Source organism: Echinops telfairi, unplaced genomic scaffold (assembly GCF_000313985.2).
Source record: "Echinops telfairi isolate 266 unplaced genomic scaffold, ASM31398v2 ScPeMD7_3533;HRSCAF=4204_1, whole genome shotgun sequence".
In the NCBI taxonomy this organism is placed as follows: Eukaryota; Metazoa; Chordata; class Mammalia; order Afrosoricida; family Tenrecidae; genus Echinops; species Echinops telfairi.
Window position 1 is genome coordinate 31,795,856 of NW_022107432.1, and position 10,766 is coordinate 31,806,621.

At 50.2% G+C, this 10,766-nt stretch overlaps 1 protein-coding gene across 1 annotated transcript in view; it reads right to left on the reverse strand.

The window, feature by feature from the left end:
- Nucleotides 1-7,385: 7,385 nt before the first annotated feature.
- ARMC12 (armadillo repeat containing 12) overlaps nt 7,386-10,766 on the reverse strand; it is an 11,044-nt gene continuing 7,663 nt past the window's right edge. The window contains exons 4-6 of the mRNA XM_045294788.1: nt 9,127-9,300; nt 8,946-9,017; nt 7,386-7,712 (exon numbers count right to left, since the gene is read on the reverse strand). Of these exons, the coding sequence (XP_045150723.1) occupies nt 7,386-7,712; nt 8,946-9,017; nt 9,127-9,300 (573 nt within the window). The remainder of the gene's footprint in view (nt 7,713-8,945; nt 9,018-9,126; nt 9,301-10,766) is intronic.

The window sequence follows — 10,766 nt, forward strand, 5'->3', positions numbered from 1 at the left end:
ATAATAACTAGGCCACCCATCTCAGACAGCAGCGTGAGGACAATGAATGTACAAATGCGCTTTACACAATTGATGTATGTATGGATTGTGATAAGAGTTGTATGAGCCCCCAATAAAATGACTTAAAAAAAACAAGGGTGGGGAGAGGTGGTCTGCTGCATTTCGGATGTGTCATAAAGAGGGAGCAGTTCCTGGAGAAGGTAGAGTAGCAGGTCCTCAGGAGAGAGGAGAAGAGGAGGATTCTCAGTGAGCTGGGGACAGAGGTGGCTGCCCAATGGGCTCAAACATAGCAAGGTTGGTGAGGCTGGTGCAGGACTGGGCAGTGTGCCACGCTATTGTACACAGGGTCACTGAGTCAGAAATGATTCAGGGGCAATCGAACAACACGCCCTTTCACCAAAGACATGTGAGCTGAAGTGGTGAACAGCATTTGTGGTTGGACCTTTTAAGAGCCTGTTGTCATTGCCACGCTCCCTTTTGCTTCCAGACTAATTGTAGAAACACGACAATGGGGCCTCTCTTGGCCTGCATGATAGGAAGCAGACGCTGGCCCTCTCCACCAGCGAGGGGCGTGGAACACACAGCTCTCATCTTATTTTCCACCCAGAACAGGTGAGTAGGTGTGTGTTTAGCTTGGGAGGAAGACAGGCCCGGAGGGAGAGGAGGTAAATAACTTGCAGCTTCTAGCCAATCCTTAGAGCCCAGGGCTCCTGCCCAGAAGCCGGGAGTGGATAGTCACACCCCGTGATCAAGTATGCCATCTCTCTTGCCCTTCATCCATTGGGAGGGTATTGAACTTCTCCAGGCAGGTCGATCTACGGCAGTGGTTCTCAACCTTCCTCATGCCACGACCCTTTAATACAGCTCCTCCTGTGGTGGTGACCCCCAACCATAACATTATTTTCATTGCTACTTCATCACTGTCATTTTGCTACTGTTATGAATCGGGCCACCCCTGTGAAAGGGTCGTTCGACTCCCAAAGGGGTCATGACCCACAGGTTGAGAACTGCTGCAAGGGCCATTCCCAGAGAATGTTCATGCAGGGGAAAGGGTCCTTAAAGAGCTCTGTGAGCTTCACCCGTGCAGGAGATGGTGCTCTGACCTGGTGGCCAGCCCTCGCAGCCTAAGCGTAGGGCGCATCAATAACCTCCCTGGGACCAGATAGATGAGAGGAATCTCTGCCTTCTCCCACTCACTGCCCCTCTGGGCCATATTAGTACCCAGTTGCTTTGGCAACATGGGCCCCTGCCCATCTCAAGAAGGTGTGAAATAATCATGACACGCTCCTCAATAAATGAGAGAAACCCAAGCCATATTAACTTATTATTCTAAAATAAAAATGGAAAGGAACAGTGTTGGTCCAGCAGCTGGGCAAAGGTGGCCTCAGGGTCCTGGGACACACAGCAGTGGCATTCCGTGTCTCCATCCTCAGCTTCAGCCTCGTTCTCTCCTGCAGCCGGACTTTCTCTCTGTGGGCAGTGGGAGTGGGGGGGGGCAAAGCTTTCTCCCTTCAGCACCCACATCTAAAACCACCAAAGCCAACCCATTGCTGTAGTTGATTCTGTAGTAGAACTGTCCCTTCGTGGTTTTAAGGCTGTCTTCTTTACCTAAACAGAAGACCATATCATTCTCCCAGGTAGTAGTTGGTGCTTCAAACCACTGACCTTCTGGTGATTTATCAGCCAAGCACGTCTACCACTGAACCCCTGTTGCTGTTGTTGGGGGCCATCGAGTCGGTCCCAACCCATAGCAACCCAGTGCACAATAGGACGCTGCCCAGTCCTACACCATCCTCACAGTGTCTCCAATGCTTGAGCCCATTGTTGCAGCCACTGTGTCAGCCCATCACTGCACCACCAGGGCTCCTTAAAACTCAGGCCAAGTTGACCCAATTATTATGGCGGACCAGGAACTGTTATTCGGAGAACCTCACCGATCCTGGGAAGGATGGGTTCATAAGGTGGGAGCGAGAGTGAGGGATTTCTGTTTCCTGGGAAATGGATGTTCAATAGGCAAAAACACAGACATTTGTAATATTCCAAGTTGCACATACTGGTGCTTGTTCTGTTTTAGCCCATACCTCGCTTCAGGAAGGGCCTCTCTAGGGACATTAATGAACCAGGGACATAGTCCATTAGCCAGACGCAAGGTCAAAGGAAGTGTACCAATATAGGTACCAGATGTGTACCTATAGCTGCCTATTGCTTCCTCCTCACAAGAAATCCTTTTCACCACATCAAAGATGCTTCTATGCCTGGCCAACATCTCTCCCAACCCCATCGCACCTTCCTACAGAATCAAATCCTCTTTTAAAACAGACAGTCCCTGGCTGGAGCAGAGGTTCTAGTAAACAAGATAAGTATAGACTCAAATGTGCTCACTAATCTGTATTGAATCCATGCTTACCTGGTTTCCTGGGTCTTCGGCCCCTGGTCCGGATTAACTTGATTGGAAGACAGGTAACAACAATTCATGTGACTGGCAGCTTTTCGCTGGCACCTATTCCAGTTGGTTAAAGTCTGTTTCATGCTGGTTGTGAAAGTTTTATCACCACCACTGTGTGTGTGTGTGTGTGTGTGTGTGCGCGCGCGCGCGCGCGCGCGCAAGCGCATGGGTAGAACACCAGGAAATAGCAAGCGATTTCATCTCAGTTCATGAATGTAGATCTCTTCTCCTGCCTGCCTGCCTTCTCCCAATCCTATTGTATATAATAACTAGGCCACCCATCTCAGACAGCAGCGCATGAGCTATTTCTGGAAATGACATTTCTGTTGTTGTTACCACTTGTTTGCTCCCTGTGCATTCATTCTGCCATGTTATTCATCAGCAGATAAGCGGTAGCAGGTGCTGAACATGCAGGGGAGGGGGAAGAGGAGGAAGCATTGACCCCACTTATTTATTCTTCTCAACTAAGAAAAGACAGCCTCACTTGGTTTTTGGCATGGGACTTCTTGGTCCAGGTCATGGAAAAGAGGTGCTCCAAGGTGGCAAACCCTGGGTGGGGCAGGTGGTCAATGTGCTCAGCTGCCAACTCACACGTTGGTAGTTTGAATCCATCCGGAGGCATTGCGGAAGAAAGGCCTGGTGACCTACTTCTGAAAAAGCAGCCATTGAGAAAGAACCCTCTGGAGCACACCTCTACCCTGGCACACACGGGGTGCACATGAGTCGGTGGTCATGACTCGGCAGCAACTCGGCAGCGGTGTTGGGTTTACAGCCAGCCTGAAAAGGCTCACCAGGAGCCAACACGCGGCAAACACACAGGACCGAGATGATACGCAGACGGGTGATGCATTTGGTTGTAGTTTTTGTTTCTAGAGTCTTCCTGGTTCTGTGGTAGTTCTATAATACTGTTGTCAATTTGAGAGGATTAAGAGTGAAAGGGTGTTTAGCCTGTCAATCAGATCACAGCTTGATGACCTCATTTGGAGGCACTAAAGAGATACATAGCTGGCTGGAGGCGGGACACATGCTCACTCCCTGGGAGACATGGCAGCTGACAAGATACATGGAGCTACACTAGTGCCTGGAGCTGGACAAGCCACGCGGAGACCCCTGCCAGTGCTGAAATGCTTACAATGCCACTGGATCCACAAGACTTCCCACCCACTGGCCTGTGATGTTCCTGCATTCGGCGTCATTGCATGTGTTTTGTGAGTCTAAAGAGGACTTTATAGATTGGTTTCAGACATATGGGGTATTATTGGACTTAAGGAGTTGATCTGGACTGGGCTGGGATGTTTTCTTAATGTGCAATTACTCTTGAATATAAAGCTCTTTCTTATACACATGTGTCTATGAATTTGTTTCTCTAGTCTACCTGGATTAACACAGCTTCTTATGAGTTGCACCATTGTTCTGGTGGAGCCCTGCTGGTGCAGTGATTATGCATTGTGCTGCAATCCACACGGTCCACAGAAAGGCAGCGAGAACGAGGAAGGCCGTCCATGAGATGGGCCGACACAGTGGGTGTGTCAGTGGGCTCAAGCATGAGAACCATTGTGAGGAGGGTGCGGACTGGGCAGTGTTTCCTTCTGCTGTGCAGAGGGTCGCTATGAGTCAGAACCGACTTGATGGCACCTGGCAACAACATTGTCTGGTTTCTGCTAGTGGCCCACCCAGTGCTCATGGTCCATTTTTCTCAAGGACAGCTACACAGCTCCTCAGAGCAATCAGGTGGGAGTGAGCATCCTCGTTATGCTTGCGCTAAGCACCTTACATGAATCCTTGCCATGAGGTAACATGTAACTCATGTAATGATGCAGTCCTCCCAATAGACTCATGAAGTACGTACTAGTGAGGTACTTGTCTTGCAGAGGAGGAGACTGAAGTGAAAACAGGGAAAGGGCTTGCCCAAGGTGCACTCAGCTGGCAGCAGGTGGAAGAGCTGGGATTGGTGGCAGCAGTCTGATTCCAGCACTCTCCCTCATAACCACTGTCTGCAGGGCTCTGCACTCTTCCTTGGGCACATGAAAAAAGGAATCTTCCCTAACAAACCTCTTAGGAGACCTGGTGGCATAGTGGCTATGACTTGAGCTTCTAACTGCAAGGTGGGCAGTTCGAAACCACCAGCCACTCCAAAGGAGAAAGATGGGGATTTCCACTCCCATCAAGAGTTACCAACCAATAGAGAGGTCTGTGCGGCTGGCTGCAATCCCAACTATGTGGACACCTCACCTCTCCCCAGAAGAATTCACTTCAGAGGACAGCACTGATGCTACAGCTCAGGGAGAGGGGCGAGTCTGATCAGAGTACACGGGAGCAAATGAAATGGGAAGGAGAGAGAGTGGAACACATCCTGGGCCCACCAAGCCCTGAGGATGATATTCCTGCTCAGAGCAGCCAATACACAGAGGGGACCATAGGGCCAGCCCCACCACAAGACATGACATTCTCACTAACCCACAGCACTTCGAGGGCCAACACTGGAGGCACAGTGTGGGAATTGTGCCCAATCTGACCCCACCACACTGAGGCAAACTCTAAGTGCGTACAACAGAGCAGCAAGGGGAGCAAAGCAATGAAGACCCCGGGGAATAGCAAAAAATAGACTTTGGGGCCAGGGTGTGGCACCCCATCTGACTCGACCAGAAAACACTCTTAAAGGTCAACCAACAGACCTGGAACTATTTATAGCTTTTATTTTGCTTTCTTTCTTTTTGGTCATTGGGTTTTGTTGTTTTCTTTTCTTTTGTTGTTCTGTTTTGCTCTGTCTTATTTTTGTGCTTTTTATTGTCTCTGCATGTCTATCTAGATAAGATAGGCAGGATAAACAATCCAGAGGGGAAAACAATGGGACTGATGGTTCCGGAAGGACATAGGAGAGGAGAGATGGGAAAGGAAGTGGGTGTTAACCACCCCAGGGACAAGGGGATGACAAGTGATCTAAAATCAATGGTGAGGAGGGTGTAGGAGGCCTGGTAGGGCTTGATCAAGGGCAATGTAACCAAGAGGAATTACTGAAACCTGAATGCAAGCTGAACATGATAGTGGGACAAGAGGAAAGTAAAAGGAAATAGAGGAAAGAGCTAGGAGGCAAAGGGCATTTACAGGGTATAAATACAGGCATGTACATATAGAAATATATATATATATATATATATATATAGAAGGGAAATATATCTATGTACATATATTTATAGACATTGGGCCTCTATTCAAGTGCTCCCTCAATGCAAGAACACTTTGTTCTAATAACCTGACATTCTGTGATGATCACCTTCCTGACACAATCACTGAAAACAAAAATGTGTGCATAAGCAAATGTGGTGAAGAAAGCTGATGGTGCCCAGCTATCAAAAGAGATAGCATCTGGGGTCTTAAAAGTTTGAAAATAAACACGTGGCCATATAGCTGAGAAGCAACAAAGTCCACATAGAAGAAGCACACCAGCCTGTGTGATCATGTGTTGTTGATAGGATAGGGTATCAGGCATCAAAGACCCAGAACAAAAAAAAAAGTCATATAATTGTGAATGAGGGGGAGTGCCGAGGGGAGACCCAAAGCCCATCTGTAGACAATTGGACATCCCCTTACAGAAGGGTCACAAGGAAGAGATGAGCCAGTCAGGGTGCAGTATAGCACCGATGAAACATACAACTTTCCTCTAGTTCCTTAATGCTTCCTCCCCATCACTATCATGACCCCAATTTTACCTTAAATATCCGGCTAGGCCAGAGCATGTACATGGGTACAGCAGATAAGAGCTGGAAACACAGGGAATCCAGGGCCTATAAACCCCTCAGGACTAATAATGAGAGTAGCCATACCAGGAGGGTCAGGAGAAGGTGGGGGAGAAAGGGGGAACTGATGACAATGTTCTACATATAACCCCATGCAGCAGGTGAAGGGAGACATCGGTCAGTGTAAGACATGAAATAATAATAATTTATAAATTATCAAGGGTTTGTGAGGGAGGGTGAGAGAGGGAGGGAAAAATGAGAATCTGATACCAAGGGGTCAAGTAGAAAGAAAATGTTTTGAAATGATGATGGCAACAAACATACAAATGTGCTTGACACAATGGATGAATGTATGGATTATGATAAGAGCTGTAAGAGCCCCCAATAAAATGATCTTTAAAAAAATTTAAAAAAGAACACAATGGATATATGTATGAATTGTGATAAGAGTTGTATGAGCCCCCAATAAAATGATTTTTTTTAAAGTGATTTAACTATGAAAACAAAAAAAGAGTTACCGTCTCAGAAACCCACAGGGGCAGTTCCACCACGTCCTATAGGGTCACTATGAGTCGATGTCGACTCATTGATGGTGCGTTTTGACCTATCCCGTTGGCCAATGACACCTGGGCAGAAGTGGTGAGGTCCCGTATCTGATCGGAACTTGTAAGAGCCAGTTCTCACTACCACATTCCCTCTCTCTCCCCTAATAGGGCAATGGTTTAAACCTTGGGCTGCTCACCAAAAGAACAATAGTTCAAACCCACCAGCTGTCCCACAGGTGAAACACCAGGCAGTCTGCTTCCATAAGGAGTTACCGCCTTGGAAACCCTGTGCAGCAGTTCCACTCTGTCCTACCGGCTACGAGTCCCCATCAGCTTGATGGCCGTGGGTACTTGCAACTGCAGACGAGCCTAGCCCATGCTGGCTAATCTAGCGTTGTCCTGCCTCCTGTCCACTCTCTTTGGCCTCTGGCTCCACATTCAAACTAGAAAAGCAGCAGCGAGCGGGAGAGAGGAGACTGCGTCCCCAAGAGCGGGCATCGAAGTGGGGTGTGTTGGGAACATGTGCCCATGCTGGGCCACACTGTAGAGCAGGGGCCCCACGAGACTCAAGCTGCATCCAGCCCTGGAAAGCCCCCCACCCCGGCAGGCGCTGCACACCGGCTTCTCTCCCATACTCATTTATTGGCTCTCCTAATTTTATTCCCCACTATTATAGGTTACACTGGACTGGCAGGAGGGCCGCGCTCTCAGGTCCTGGGGGCACTGCAGGCTGACTATGACCTTGCAGGCCTGGATCTGAACATCCTCCTCAGGGTGGATGACCAGGGCAAGCAGCCGGTCTGCTAGCCGAGACTCATCCCGGAAGAGGGCTTCGTGCACGGATTGTTCATTGTAGTGCCATTTCACAACGCGGTAGTGGGGGGCATTCCGGCCCTCGCTCAGCCGCTCAGCAAACACCAGCACCTCAAACAGCAGGCTCCCTGGCTGTGTGGACTGGAACAGGTTCAAGAAGTTGGGGTGCACCTGCGGATGGGGGTGAAATGCCAGACAAGTGTCAGGAAGGGGCTCTCAGGTTGCTCTTCACCCCCTTCCTGTCTCAGGGCAGGCGGAAATGCGCAGAGACTTCCCCTTTCCCTTCTTTGTTGTCCTTGCCTTAATGGCATGGTTCTCCTGACGAATGAAGGATAGGGCACTAATGTGGGTCCCGGGGAATTTGCTGAGGCCTACACTTGAAGGCTCGGTGCTCCATCAGGGTTTTGTATGTGCATGGAGAAATTGTGGAGTGCAGGGCCCTGGCTACGGCTCAAGCTTGTTGTCTGTGTTACACAGCGAGTGTGGCCTTACAAGGTCCCAGGGTGGGGCAAACGGTTTGTGCTCAATTGCCCTGGCCATCAGAGGACCCAGAAAACACTAGGAAGCAGTTCACCATGGTAACGCATGGGGGCGCCATGAGCAGGCCTCAGCTCCACAGCAACAGGTTGGGGTGGGTCCCGTGGAGAGCCTTACTGGTTCTAGGTTTTTCATCTTATCAGTTTCGGGAAGAGTACTTTAAATCTCATCAATCCCCCCCTAAGGCAAGAGCTCTATCGATTTCCCCTTGCAATTCTATCAAGCGTCGCCAACTATCTTTTGAAATGGTGCTATTAGGAGGCATTCACGGGTACAGCTACTCCCTCCCGCGCGGAGTCCCAGAGGTACACTGGTTGGAGTCAGTGCTCACTGCTAGCTAACCAAAAGGCTGGTGGTTCAAACCCACCAGCCGCTCCACCAGAGAACGATGGAGATAACAGCGTTATGTAATGTTGGGCACACTATAGGGCACTTGTACTCTGTCCTGTCGGGTCACCCATAGTCAGAATTGTCCTGACAGCAACAGGGTTTTTGTTGTTGTTGTTGTTTTTAAACTGGTATCCTTCTGGCGAGTTGAGGCCTAAAAACACTCCTTGCTTTGTCATCGCCCCCTCTCCCCCCACCCATGCTCAATCTTAAGATACCTACATTAGCTTCTGTTGCTTGCCTGCGTTTCTCTCCTGAGTTCTGGAAGACCCTCCCACCACAGCCCCTCCCACCATGACGGAGTCTCAGGTTAGTAGGGGCAGGGCAGAGGGGATGTTCTTTCACTGCACCTAGTTCAGGGGCAGGAGGAGGAACGGGGAATCCATCCACATATGGAGCTAAGCGTGGGGAGAATCCAGGACCCCTCTCTCCCCAGCACCTGCGTTGGCATCCATCAGCCCCTCTTCGGTCCCGTCTCACCTGGCAGTTGAGAATGTCATAGAGGAGGTCGTTCTTCTGTGCCAGGTAACTCAGCAGTCGGATGGCTTGCACCTGGACAGAGGAAAGCATGGGAGGGCAGGGACGTCAATCTCTGCTCCCTCCTCACAGGACTGTGCCCAGGGTCTCAGAGGAACGGGTCACAGTCACTGAGCTCCCGCACCTGTGCCAGGATGTAGTCGCACTGTAGGATCTCCATCAAGGCGGGCATCACCCGCCGCAGCTGTGGGTGGACATAGTCCGGCAACGGGAGGTTGTTGAGGAGCCTGAGGCCGGCAACGTGCAGCTCTGAGTCCCAGACGGTGCAGATCAGCTCCAGCACCTTGATGGAGTGTTCCTGGGGTGGGAGGGGAAGCGAAGGGTCTGTTCTTAGGTAATGCTCCCACACCACTGTCCCAGCCTCTACGCTCTCCACTCCCTAGGCCACAACACTGGGCCAAGCCCAAACGACGGTTCTAATGCAGACCCCCAACACCATCTGATCCAAGGGATGACACCCACCGCCTTGGAATTCTTTCTTTACTGGGCTTCTTCCTCTTCCAGACTGCTCTGGTTCTCCTGCTTCCCCTCCCCTGCTCTACATCGCCCGCCTGGGAGCATCCAGGCCCACTTTGTTACATACCGTCCATATGCTGGTGGTGAGTTTGATTCGGTTCATGCCCCCAGCCTTGACCACTCTCTTGAAGTACAGACTCACATATTCAGTCCCACGTCTCTCCTTGAAGGTCTACTAGACACTCCAGTTACCCTTGTTCCCAAACGAACCTGCTCCTTCCACCTCCTGCCCTGTCTCGGCTTTGTCACACCATCCCTCCTGTTGCTCGGGTCAAAACCCAGCGACTCCTTTCTTTCTGGAGTGTCCCTTCCTCCACGCCTCCAGCGTGCTTACTGGTCCCGCCATCAAAATGCATCAGCACTCCAGCTACTTTCACCACCTCGCTGTTTGGCAGTAGGGTGCCCCTCTCACTTGCATTTCCACGGCAGTCTCCTGTCTCCCTGCTGCCTCTCTTGCCTGACCGACCGACCATGGGTTCTCAGCACAGTGGATGCTGCAACACACGTGGAGCATGTTCTTCCCACTGCTCACAAGCTTCCATTTCATTCAGCAAAAGAGCCCAAGTCTTTGCAGTACGTTTCAACACCCATGTGATCTAGGTAGCATCCTGCGTGCCCTCCATTATTATTTCTTGATCTCGCTTCCTCCTCTCTTGCTCCGGTTCAGTGGCCTTCTTGAACCTTCCAAGAACGCACTTCTCTTTGGGTTTTTGGCGTGGGCTGATTCCTCTGCTTGGAATGCTCTCCCCTCAAATATTCATCACGCCCTTCCAGACGTTTCTTATTGTCGCTTTCTCAATGAGACCTCTTTGACCACAGCCTTTAACATGACAACACTGCCTGCATCCCAGCCTGCCTCATTCCCCACCCCTGTTTTATTTTTCTCCATAGTCCTGTCGCACGGAACACTTTTTATTTTAAACTTTTTATCCTGAAAGAAGTATACATTCGACGCATGGCCCTGCGGGGGAAACACTGGAGACAGTGTGGGAATTGCGCCCGATCTGATCCCGCCACACAGAGGCAAAGCACTGGGGGAGGGTGGGGCAGTGGAACATTAAGGGAATGGAGCAGCAAAGTCCCCAGGGAATGCTGAAGGTGAACTTTGGGGCCAGGGCGTGGTGCCCCAACAGACTGAACTGGAAAACACTCCTAAAGACCAAAAAACGATCCTTGAACTAACTACAAGCTTTTCTTTCTTGTTGTGTTGTGTTTTGGTGTTTTTTTTTTCATTGGTTTGTTGTTTTG